We start from the raw sequence: 13,377 nt of genomic DNA, 5'->3' as shown, positions 1-13,377 counted from the left end.
GTCTTCCAGACAGCTCCTCATGAGTCAAGTTCCTAAATGTAATCACTGGTTAATGCTGTGTTGCACGAGGACACACCCACAAATGGTGGGGAATGTCCCCGAAGATGCAGCAGGCTCAAGCATAGTTCAAAGTGCAAGGGTGTGGTGGTGCCACTTGTACACCGTACCAACCTGAATTCAAACATCTTCTTTCCTTGCCACAGCACTGAAGGCGTCTAACAGAGAGCACAGTGACTGACTGCCGACAACCATTTGTGTGTAGTCTAAAGTAATCACGCACAGATGTCTTTTGGCTAATGGATTAATTTTCTGGAAATGGAATATTCGCGGGCCCTACCAATTACAATGTTTTTTATCCTATTCCCTTCAGCCCTATATTTTCAAACGGCACTGATTAAGCAACCCAGATGATGGGACAATATTCTTTGGCAGTGGGAGGTGATAATGGATTTTAAACCCAGGGGTCTCAGTGCCATTAAGCTCAGTGAAGAATAGTGGTCTTTTAAATTATTAACTGTATTCAAAGTATTGTCTTGATGGTTGGTTGTTATATAATTGTTTTTTGGCGACACAACTTCTCTGAATCATTTTGTGGATGGCCAGCATGTAGTAACGCTAAAATGAGACACAATTGCAAACAATAGTGTACGCCCTTTGAATTTTGATCTTCGTATTACTTTACCTCTATATGTTTACTTTGATTCAGCCACCGTAGACGTGGATATAAGATTACAAGACCCTAGACGAAACCAACAATACATTGGCACTCAATGGCATTATAGTCCAATCCACTATCCAGAAAGGCCCTTTTCAGCCCCAAATAAAGGCAGCATCAGACACTTCTAATTTTTTCGTCAGCTCTGTTTAATAATTCCATTCTCTCTGCATGCACCCCTCATGTTTCAAAACCATAATCGTCCAAACACCACTAAAGAAACCACCTCCACACTGATGTTAATCAAACCTTTTTATCTCTCCAATCCCTACCTCCAACACCTAGGACTGTAATTTGGATTGCCTAATGGCAGCGTTGGCTCCTCCGCTATGGAGGAGGAGCGTCACCCCCTCCCCCGCCAGCCTCACCATTTGAAAAATAAAACGTTAATAAAACGTGTTTATTTGTGTTGTATTTTTCTTCCATTAAATACTTCTTAGGGGCGGGGTCATCACGGCGGCAGTCAGGAGAGGGAGTGGTGGGCAGCACCATGAACAGTGAGCTGTTTTCAACCCAGCTGCATTGCTGGGTAGGAGACAGCAAAGCACAGGCTCCCAGTCTCCCTGGGAGTGCAAACTGAAGGTGTTCAGGCCAATCCTGACACTGCTCTCATGCGGGAAAGCAGTGTCGGGATTGGCCATAGGGGAGGCTGGAAACCTGTGCTGCAGCGAGGAAGAAGTCAAAGAGCGGCGTATCAGCGGGCGGCAAGTAAGTTCTGGTTTTTATTTTTTACCTTTTGTGTTTTCTTTGTCCGTCCCTCCCTGCCTACCCCACCGTCATGCCTCCCGTCACTCCACTGGCACCCCAGCCACTACTGCCAAATGGAGATGAACAAGTTACTTACCTTCGGTAAAACCTTATCTGCGGCTAAACATGATATAGCAACAGATTCCTTACATCTGAAATGCCCTATCACTGAATCACTTTCTTTTGCTGGCCTCACAGCAAAGTGCACCATCTCTGATACCACATTCTTTCCCTTTGAGACTGACACACCATGCCACTTGACAATAAATCAGAGTGTATTTTTGAACTTCAGTAGGCACCTAGAAAAGTTTGTCTTCACCTCTGAATTACTCAGTAAATAACATTCAAAATAACTCCCCTTACTTTCTTAAAAGCGATTAAAAGCCTTCTTCAGTGTTTATAAGATGGGATGGAGCATTAAAGGGCTCGTACAGCCCGTTATGATGGGCTACATGGCTGGTAGAACATTCCACCCTATACGGTCAGAATGTCCCAATTACAAAAAGCACTCTTCCGGGAGACGTAGGGGGTTTAGACCCTATCACGCATCTGAAGCCTGAGTAGCTTTCGCTGCTCTTGCTGTGTGCAGATGACAGTTGCTAACATAACCGCATAGCAGGATCTGTTATTGTGGTCAACAGCCAATCCCTGAATCTCCTTGGCCACCTCCGAGTGGAGAAGTGTGGCTCAATGATTAGAGCGGCAGACCCTGATGCAGAGGTCTAGCCTGGGACCAGGGTTCAATTCCGCGCCTCGGCAGGTCTTGGGCTCAAAAATTCCACAGACCTGATAATTCTTGCCTCGGTGCCTATTCCAATCATGGAGTCTCACTCTGCAACTCTGGGCAATAGCTTGCTTAATCTCCACAACGGCCCCCACAACGCTAAGAATGCCTGGCCTCCACTGTGGGGGTGCCCAGGAGTGGACGCCTCACAGGGAAAGTCAGGATGGGTTCCACAGCGGTATTCGTACAAGCGCCTTGAGACCCTTGCAGGTGAGTAGTGCGCTATACAAGTATCAATTTACATTTTTTCTTTATTTGGCTGCACCAAGAAAACAGGAGCTGAGAATTCCCCCTCCCTGCTTCTGAGGCTCCCGTGACACTGAACACAATGGGAAGAACGAAAGAGTTAGGATCCCTTTGTGCCTTCCTCTACCACCACTAGCACTCGCATTCCCCTGACCAATCCACAATGCGCCTGGAGAGTCAGAGGGTAAGGTAAGGTAATTTTATTATGCATAGTTAATTAAAACCAGTGCAAACATTTTACAAAACAGATTAAATATCATAAAAGAAGTTGTGTCTTTAAAACGTCATTAAAAGAGCAAACAGTAAAACGCCCAATATAAATTTCCAGATGCGTTACTTTTGGGTAAGAGCAGGTGTCATTAAGTTCAAATTAGTGTCTATATGCTGTGTAATGTTTTTTGGCAGTTTCTGCTCAATTAGCGCAAGGAACTTTACATACCTGCAGTTCAGTTTTGTGTTTGCAGGGTTAAGACAAGCCAGTACTGCTTGCCTTCTAGTGCGAGTTCCTATCTGTCTAAGTTGGTCCTTTAGGAAAAGCTGGCGTGCTGGCCTGAACTCTTGGCAGAGGCAAGTCATAGGAAGTATGTTGCCCTTCTCTGTATTGCAGAAGGTGCAGGGTTCGTGGCCATTGCTCCTTAGCCATGGTGGCAAATGCTCTCTGGTAGGCAAGACCCCTAGTCTGTATTTCAGAAACTTCAGTTTTATTGTCTTGGGATAACCCTGGCTGAAGTATGGTTGAGGTGTCAGGGATTTATATGTGTTTATGGTCATCCATGCATGGTTTCTTTTAGCGAATGACTCTTTATCCTCTAGTAGTGAAAGAGTTTTGACAGTTTTCCAGACCGGTTTTTTAAATGCTTTGTGGCCGAGTTGCAAATCCCAGATCGCAGTTAGTTTGGTAGTCCCCAAGGCTGTCTTCAGGTAAGATCTTGCCTGAGATGCGTCCCTGCTTTGAATGTCTTGCCATAACAGCTCATTTAAAGTGTTAGTAATAGCAGAACGAAGTTTGTGGCAACAGATGATGTAAGCTCCCTGTCTTGCAAGAGCTTGTTTTTGTAGTCCAAATTCCAGCCTGAGTTGGGCGGGCGATGTATAGGATGGGAGCGAAAACATTGTTCGGTAGGCTTTTGTCTGGATTACGTCCAGATTCTTGGCATCTCTCCCACGTAGAGCCTCGCTGCCGTAGCAGATAGATGGTAGTAGCTTAGCCTGGATGATTTTCAAGTAAGGAGTCAAAATTGGTCCTATTAGTTGGTTAGCTATGCTTTTTAATGTGGTGGCAATACAAGACGCTCTCCTTTTTGCTTCCAGCATTTGCTGTGAGAATGAACCATCTTGGTCGAAGATGACTCCCAAGTATTTATAGTCCGAAGCTGGCTCAATATTTTGGCCGCCCAGTGTCCATATCTTCTGCGGCTTTTTGTGTATGTTTATTGACATAGTGCGAGTTTTGCTTAAATTTATTTTTAGTTTGTTTTCCATGGCATAACTATGCATTTGAATTAGTAGTTGCTTGAGGCCGATGTAGGTATGGCTCAGTAGCACAACATCGTCTGCGTACAGAAGGTTGCTCAGGGGTTTCCCTCCCAGCCTCGGGGGATGGGAATTGCAAGTGTTTAATACGCCTGGTAGATCCGCCATATACAGATTAAACAGTGTTGGGGCGAGCACACACCCTTGCTTAAGGCCTTTGGTGGTGCGGACTTTAGATGATAAATGTGTGCCGCCTCCTCGCTTCACCTGCACCCAGGTGTCGGAATGGAGAAGCTTCAGCATGCTTAACGTGGAATGCGGTATTCCCCATTGTGCCAGTTTCCTACAGAGTCTGTCTCTATCGATGTTATTGAATGCCGCACTGAAATCAATGTAGCACATGTGCAGCGGCAATTTCCGTGTTTTCGCTGCGTCGATCATTAGTGAGATGGCCAGAATATTTGTGGATGTTCCAGTGTTTTTACGGAAGCCGGTCTGGTTCAAAGGTATAATCTCATTGGAGTCCGCCCATGAGACAATCTCCTCCAAGATTGTACCCGCAAAGTATTTTGCCTCGTTGTCAAGAAGGGCTACTAGACGATAGTTGTTTGGATCAGTTTTATCGCCTTTTTTATATATGGGGACGATTGTCGACCCTCTCCAGGATTCGGGGATTTTATTTAGAAGTCTAATTTCACAGAATAGCGGTTGCATGATAGTGGCCCATTCTGTGCTCTTTTCCTTGAATAAAGCTGGCGGTATGCCATTGGGACCTGGAGCGCCTTCTGTCCTGCCCTTGCGAAAAGAAGGCGCTCCAGGTCCCAATGGCATACCGCCAACTCAGTAAATAACATTCAAAATAACTCCCCTTACTTTCCTAAAAGCGATTAAAAGCCTTCTTCAGTGTTTATAAGAAGGGATGGAGCATTAAAGGGCTCGTACAGCCCGCTATGATGGGCTACATGGCTGGTAGAACATTCCACCCTATACGGTCAGAATGTCCCAATTACAAATAGCACTCTTCCGGGAGACGTAGGGGGTTTAGACCCTATCACGCATCTGAAGCCTGAGTAGCTTTCGCTGCTCTTGCTGTGTGCGGATGACAGTTGCTAACATAACCGCATAGCAGGGTCTGTTATTGTGGTCAACAGCCAATCCCTGAATCTCCTTGGCCACCTCCGAGTGGAGAAGTGTGGCTCAATGATTAGAGCGGCAGACCCTGATGCAGAGGTCTAGCCTGGGACCAGGGTTCAATTCCGCGCCTCGGCAGGTCTTGGGCTCAAAAATTCCACGGACCTGATAATTCTCGCCTCGGTGCCTATTCCAATCATGGAGTCTCACTCTGCAACTCTGGGCAATAGCTTGCTTAATCTCCACAACGGCCCCCACAACGCTAAGGATGCCTGGCCTCCACTGTGGGGGTGCCCAGGAGTGGACGCCTCACAGGGAAAGTCAGGATGGGTTCCACAGCGGTATTCGTACAAGCGCCTTGAGACCCTTGCAGGTGAGTAGTGCGCTATACAAGTATCAATTTACATTTTTTCTTTATTTGGCTGCACCAAGAAAACAGGAGCTGAGAATTCCCCCTCCCTGCTTCTGAGGCTCCCGTGACACTGAACACAATGGGAAGAATGAAAGAGTTAGGCTCGCTTTGTGCCTTCCTCTACCACCACTAGCACTCTCATTCCCCTGACCAAACCACAATGCGCCTGGAGAGACAGAGGGAGTGTATTAGGACATTGGAACATTGACAGCAGCAGGCCTATACCAGTGTTTATAGCCCGGTGCTGCTCCCTTGTTTTTAATGGACAGCCCAGCATAACACAGTTCTAATTTACTTTACATACTTTTTTGTTGGCCTACAATCCGTGTGTCTAATCAGTTTGGAACAATGAATGCTTAAAAAAAAAACATTGGGAATAAAACTGCATATAAACCTAGAGCAATGGTGTGTGTGATTAACTGACTGAAACAGCAGGCACTATGCCCCATACTGTTAGTGATGTACAAGAATGCAGGGTTATTGGGTTTAAAAGTTACTATTACATAATCAAGTAGTACTTACAACAATAGCTTGCATGTATTATAAAACACACATAGTGAAATACCTTCTCTGCTTCCTTGTTGGAGAGAATCTGGGGGTAAACTCTGTTCAGCTGCAGGATGATTTTATCCACCAGCTGCTCGTCCAGCCTGCCGTTGCTTGTTAAAAAGGGAGCATCTTGTACCAGTCTATCATAGTAAGGCTGATCTAGGAAAGAAGAAGTCCAAGTCAGTAATCATGACCTTGTGTCATTTAAATCAGCATCAGACTTTTTTTCAATTGTGCAAATCACCTATATTCACAACCACTAGCAAAGTCAATCAGTCTCGCCTTTGCTAATGCAGACCTACTGGATCTGCAATGTTTCTAGCCAATGATGTTCAGCATCTGTTAAAAATAAAAAATGAAATACTTCTTGCTGATGCTGAACAGCAGCGGCAAAAAAAGGTGTAATGAGGTATGCCCACTTATGCCTCATAAGTATGAGGCAACAATATCTCAATCGGATTCAATTCGAAAGCAGATATATTTGCATGTACAATACATTACAAAACACCTGAGCAAGGAAAGAGAGACTTCCAATTTTTGATTTTCAAAAAGTGCATATAGCATCATATATTTACAGGCAAAAACAATCAGGGGAAATACAATAAAACAGCACTTGTGGCAAGTAATGTGGTGGCAACCCAAGGGGGCTTTGTGCACTACGTGATAGTGAAACAAACGGTGACGGCGCAAGTGACAAAGGTGAAAAACAGCGAATCGACGCAGGCAGGTAAATTGGATCACAGTATATACAAATTATCGGTTCTTTCTTGGCGAGTAGATTATCGTAGTTAGCTTTAGAACCAAAAGTAGGAGATGCGCCATGAGTTGCGCTGCAGTGCGGGTCGACGGCGTTTCGATCCTATTGATTTAGGATCTTCATCAGGACTGGGTTGCCGAGTAAAGGAAGTGAGTGGGCATTCAAGTCCAGATATGGAGCCCCGTACTGGTGGGGGAGGGTCCAAGGGGAAAAAGGCGAGGTCCAGGGGAATTGAAGATATAAAGCACTTGTGGGTTGGGAAAATGGGATGGAGGACAAAGGAGGAGGTTGGGACGGTGGTGAAGCCTCAAGGAAGGCTCGGGGAGTCGTGGGGGACAGGAGGGGGCGTGAACGGAGCCCCGGAGCTGTGCTGCATAGACATTAGCACTGCTCCACTAATGGAGCAATCTACAGAATTCTGGATGTTTTGCTGTTATACTACAATTGAATAGACCATGTTATAACGCATGCGTTTTTAACGCATATCATTACAATGTGGTTATTACAATGACTGCATTGTTACATCTCATAGCATTACAACGCAAGTCATTACAACGGCTTGCTGTAGGGGGGCGCTGTATGTTGGAATAGTATAAATTACTATTCCAACTCCAGTCTGTGCAACAGTAGGGAAAACGTTGGATTTAAAATCCAACACATTCTGCTCCCTACTGCACAGTGTTGTAACGGCTAGCGTTGTAATGGCATGCGATGTAACAACGCAGTCATTGTAATGACCGCTCTGTAATGGCATGCGTTGTTTCACATGCGTGGTAAATTATGTTTCCCACTACAATTCGGAAATACTGTTACCACAACCAGTAATCATGACATAACTGCAGATTTAGAGATAAATATGCAAGCACTGTTTCCGTCTCTTTTCCCACAGTTATTGGTCTAAAATTAGGACCAGCATGTTTATATGGTCTGGTACTAACAGGCAATAAATTCACTTTTTTGCTACTTTTTCCCATAATTGCCAAAGGCAGTATGACAGGCTTTAATGTGATAAACACAAATTGTGCATAAAATGTATCCAAACATCATTTGTGATTGCCTTTGTTTACATTGGTTGTTACATTAAAGCCAGACTTATTGTTTTTGCAAATTCTCGTTTTTTTTTAAATATATCTTCATTGGTTTTTCATTTTGCCAGATTTCACAGGAAATGTACAATGCACCACTTAACTTGTTTTACTTAAAATTCGTATGAATAGTACATACAGATCCCAATAATCAAACACTGAACTGTAACTTGGGGCTTCTTTGCATGTGTCCTTATTTTATGTGCTATGTTGCTTCATCATTTGGTTTTATCGTGACAGTATATTCAACGACATTGGCATATCCATTCACAATGATTTTGGGCAGTTTTGAAATGGTAATGTAAAAGTGCAGGTAGTCACTATCTCAAGTGCCTGTTTGCTGCTGTGAAGTGCTGCTACTCTCTCATTAAAAGTATTACACCCCAGCTGAGAAGTGTTGGTGTTCTCGCTTTCAAAGTAGCGAAGAAGAGCAGAACCTATCAGTACCTGCTCAAGTAAAGCACTAACTCAAGGGCTGCGTATTCCTTATCTGGTATCTTACACTTGCAAATGTATTTGCTCTACGAGCAGCTCCAAGTGAGTGGGGAAGGGGAGTCTCAATTCATTTGCATACTCACACCGGGGCAACATACTACAGTATTTGGGGTGGAGACCCGATCCTCCCAACCCCTGGTCAAGATCTAAAAGTACATGAATTCTGCCCTCCCACCAGCAGACAATGCTAGTTATTATCCACTGGGGGTGTTAAACCTCACTCTATAATAGGGGAGAATATCAGGGCATGGAGGCTGGGCTGCAATGCTAGCAGTGCCACTGTGGAGTACAGGTGATTCAGGACAAACTTTCCTTCATCTTCAATGAATGAGGATAACAGGCAACAAAGCAAGAAAACACGGGATGGAAAACGGAGGTAATAAACCCAAAGAGCAGCTACAGGCCACAAATGCTGGCAGGCCTCATGGTGGAATGTTAATTCCACCCACTGCTTTCACAAGAATGGGTGGAAAGGTGGATTAAAGGAAAAAGACGAAGGCAGCCCGGCTCTCATAGAAATGCACCACTGGTTGGTATGATACGCTCGCGGGCACGGAGGGAAGGAGTGGGAGATCCTTCCGCATGTCAGGACTTGTAAATCCGGTGTATCAAAAATGCACAAATTAAGAATACTACCATAGTTACTATTAAAAAATCCCTTCCTTTACGCCCTCATTTACCTTGGCAGACACCTGCTGCAGAACGTTTACACCCAAGAGTTTATTTTGCATGCTTGTTGACTTTGGGTATTGTCTACTGTGGGGTCCAATCTTGTTCTGGGACAAGAGAACAATTTGGGATGAGTAAATAGGACCAGGCAAGCCCAGTGCTGCTGGGACCAGATCACTCTGTATTCTATCACTCCATTTCAATGCAAGAGGAAAACTTGAATCAAAACAATAAAGCCTGTGAAAAGAAGGAGAAGAATTTATGCCAGCGAGTTGCTGCACCAGCCACACCTGCTGCTTACTGATCCACCTCTGCAACCAATGGTTGACCCATAGATAGAATAGGATAAAATGTTCTAAAAATGCACTAAAAACCGCAGGTGCCAAAGCACTAAAGCAGGACAGATAGATCAATACGAGCAGAGCAGCCAAGAATCAAGGATTCTGAGATGAAATGGGCTGGAAGGGGAATTACGGCATCCCAGGACATTTATTGTGCCAAACATCCATTATGCATGTACAAACATCAACCATCTGGTCTCATGGGAGGGCAGCTTTCAAACAGGAGTAGGCACACTCTCACTTGCCCAAGAACTATCAGTGGTTTACTTTTCTGCACAACTCCACAACCACCTCCGCCCCCTGTATGCATGACTGGGTAGTGCCTAACTAAAACATCTTTAAAAAAAAAAAATCTGAAATAGATTGGCAGAGATCTTTAAGGCAGTTAAATAAATATTGAAACTCAATGCAATGTAGCCCTGTCAGGTGCGCACTGAATCCATGTGCCAGACATACCCAGTGCTACAAATGATTTTTTCAACAGCAGATGACATAAGATGTATAGAAACCACATATAAATACCATACCTAGAAATGCAAAACAATTCTGAGCCCATGTAGAGTAGTTCAGCTTCCTCATAGTTCCATATTACCTTATACAACTTACCAGTAAAATAGATAAACGGCGTAATTATGTTGCTAGTCCAAGGTTAAATGATGTTTTCAGCACCTCAATCTCTGTAATAAAGTTTACTGATCTCTTTCCACACACTGGAGCAATTTCAGTTACATAACATTTCATGTATTTTACTTCTGCATATTTTGTGAGCCTCACCTCTTATAAACAGTAAAGTGAACATCTGAGAATAAACTTAAAAAAATACAAAGAAACAAGAGAATAAAATGCCCGATTCAGAGATTAAAAAAAAAATCTTCACATCATAGATTTCTGCCTTCTGAGTGGCATACATTACATCATTTTCCAGGTAGTACAGTTTTCCAAGGAGGATACTACAGAAAGTATACAGGAAAAGTTAATTTCCACATTTATTTAACATATTTTTCTTCTTACATTTCAACTACAAATATGAGAGTTCAGGGCCCTTTTTCATCCTAGTTTTACACTTCGTAAACTTTTTCAGGCATAAAGGTGGTATGTGAATTTGTGGCTGCTCACCACATTCGCAATTACCATCTCTTACCTTTTCCTAGAAACACTAATGTACCTACACCTAACTATAAATATGCCTGTCGAAAATCAACACTGCTCAAGTCAGGGTTTCGAAATTATGACCCCAACTATTTGTAGTCATCTGTATGACATTTTGTGAATGAGGCATGCAGTAGGTGTAATGTCTGACCACCACTAGTGCAGACACTGGCTGCGCAATCTCGTGGGAGCGAGACGTGAATTCCAGAAGCTGATTCTCTATACCATGTGGAGCCCTGCAACCACCGGCAAATTGGGAAAAATCCTCCAAGTGACAACGGCACCCAGGGGAAGGAGGAAGTGGAGAAAACACAAGGACTGCAGACCAAGGACCCTTCAAGATAACTGCATCAAACCATGACACTAGAGGAACCTTGGAAAGTGGAGAAGTGTGGCTCAATGGTTAGAGCGGCAGACCTTGATGCAGATGTCTAGCCCGGGACCAGGGTTCAATTCCCCGCCTTGGTGGGTCTTGGGCTCAAAAATTCCACGGACCTGATAATTCTCGCCTCGGTGCCTATTCCAATCATGGAGTCCCACTCTGCAACTCTGGGCAATAGCTTGCTTAATCTCCACAACGGCCCCCACAATGCTAAGGATGCCTGGCCTCCACCTTGGGGGTGCCCAGGAGTGGACGCCTCACAGGGAAAGCCAGGATGGGTTCCACAGCGGTATTTGTACAAGCGCCTTGAGACCCTTGCGGGTGAGTAGTGCGCTATACAAGTATCAATTTACAATTTTTATAACCTTCAGGGTTCTAGGTTCGTCATGTGTCTAAAAACGTTTAACAAATGTTTATGGCCTTCACCTCTAATGCATGAATAACTCAGAATAGCATAATGACTGGTAGTGTGTGTGTCTTACCTAAAACCTTCCACTTACTCACTTGTATTTAGCGGCAGGAACCCAATAAATGCAGTGTAATCCTAAGGGAAGGAAGTAATACAGGATACTAAATTAATACGAATACCAAATATTCTAATTCTATGAACCCACAATATTGCTGGGTAATACCCAAGAATGTAAATTAGGGATTTTTAATGGAGTGACAAAGGACTGGAATTACTTCATTCCTTCAAAGCCTCTCAAAAATAATCCTTAATAAATCCAGTGATTAAGAATGGGCTCAGAGATGGCTCAAAGAAAAAGTCCTTGAAAATAAATATTTAACTTTCACTCTTAATCATGGTGTTCAGCAGAAAAAATATCCATTAGCTGTCTTTTCCTTCTTTTGCTGACTGTAAATGTCAATATCCATTAACAGTCTTTTGTAGAATCGAAATGGCCACATCCATTAAAGTCGTGGGATTCCAAATGCAGAAAGGTGAGTGAATATCCAGAATTATTTGTAGGCATGCATTTTACCAAATTGGAAGATCAGTCAGCTGTTGTTAAATGCGTTTATGTCCTTGTCTCCACAGGCATATTTAGTGAGAAAAACCTCCCAAACATTGCAGACACCCAGTACCACAAAACAGCACAGCAAAAGGTAGCGAAGATGACAAATGAACCAAGGGTCGCAGGCCACACAGCAACGTGACCAAAGCAGAAAGGAAGTTAGCTGAAGCAAGGCCGTCAAAGAAACAAGGTAGTGTGGTGTCAGAAAAACAATTACAGGCACCAATGGGTTCCAGACTGTGACTTTTTTATGTAGGGTGACCAGAATTTTAAAGCCAAAACCCGGGATATTTCACGAAAATAGAAGAAGGACTACATTGTTTTATTTCAAGCGAGCGCACAGGACATCGCTCTTCAGCAGGGAATTACAGAACAGGCAGCTAGTACACACAAAAAATGCAATTTTTAAACCCAGAAGCTTGCCTGTTAATTAAATTGCTTTCTTGAAACAACTGCTAACTATCCCTGCTTTGTAAAACATAAAAAAGCACCCCCCACAGTATTCAGTCGCCCCTCTCTAAAAACCAGGACAGGAGCTAAATTTCCTGAAATCTTCCCGGACAGCAGGTGAAAAACCTGGACCATCCAGGCAAATCTCTGACGCCTGGTCACCCTACTTTTATGCCGCTGCACTCAGAAGCCAGACCATGACTAGTGCAGCTTCCGGGAGACACACAGACGCAGGGAAGTGCGAAAAGACTGGACGGCGTCCCCTGCCTCAGTCCCTCTCTTTATTTCCGGGTTGTCAGTTACACCACGCCCCGAAGTAGGGATCGCCAATGTGACAATAGGCTCATAAACCCTGCACAGAATGCTCCATTCACTCCACACGTAAGAGTAATTCCAAGGGTCACATTTACAGTGTCAAAGACTAGGGCCCTATGGCGAGATGACTGCCAGCTTCTTTTAAAGGGTTCCTTTCTTATGCAGGGGTCTAGAGCAGTAATGCTTCAATGTTTTTTTGCAGTGTCTCCTTTGGTTGAAGTTAGAGTTACATATAGCAATGTCAACTCTTTCTTGTGAGGTCAATGGAAAGAGACTCATTGGGCAATAGTGTAGGAAGGCACAACTCTGACACAATGTACAACAATTCACAATGAAACACATGGTTTGGGAAAGCAGTAGGGCTGGATATTTTATATGTGAAAGTGCTACTTCCAGAGCTATGTATGAGTTCATGTTGATTACATAGAGAGTAAATGTGAGCATGAGAGCAGATGAAGGATGACTGAGTGAATGACTCAATGACTTAGAGCATGGACAAGCAACGAGTGAGTGAATGCAATGATAAAATGCTAAAAATTGAGTAGATAGACAAAACAAGCATTTGTAATGCAATAGGTCTCGCATTAGGAAAGTTTGAGCTATTGGTATTGTAAATGACACATTTTTTATTTATGTGTTGGTTTTGAGAATAGATAAATTA

General features: G+C 43.7%; 1 protein-coding gene across 4 annotated transcripts in view; it reads right to left on the bottom strand.

Annotated features, from left to right (window-relative positions):
- CARD19 (caspase recruitment domain family member 19) overlaps positions 1-13,377 on the bottom strand; it is a 136,206-nt gene that overhangs the window by 60,897 nt on the left and 61,932 nt on the right. For all 4 annotated transcript variants that reach the window (XM_086939159.1, XM_086939162.1, XM_086939161.1 and 1 more), the window contains one exon: positions 6,074-6,216. In XM_086939159.1, the coding sequence (XP_086795285.1) occupies positions 6,074-6,216 (143 nt within the window). The remainder of the gene's footprint in view (positions 1-6,073; positions 6,217-13,377) is intronic.

This window comes from Lissotriton vulgaris, chromosome 9, assembly GCF_964263255.1.
Source record: "Lissotriton vulgaris chromosome 9, aLisVul1.2, whole genome shotgun sequence".
In the NCBI taxonomy this organism is placed as follows: domain Eukaryota; kingdom Metazoa; phylum Chordata; class Amphibia; order Caudata; family Salamandridae; genus Lissotriton; species Lissotriton vulgaris.
This window is presented reverse-complemented; position numbering and strand designations above follow the sequence as displayed.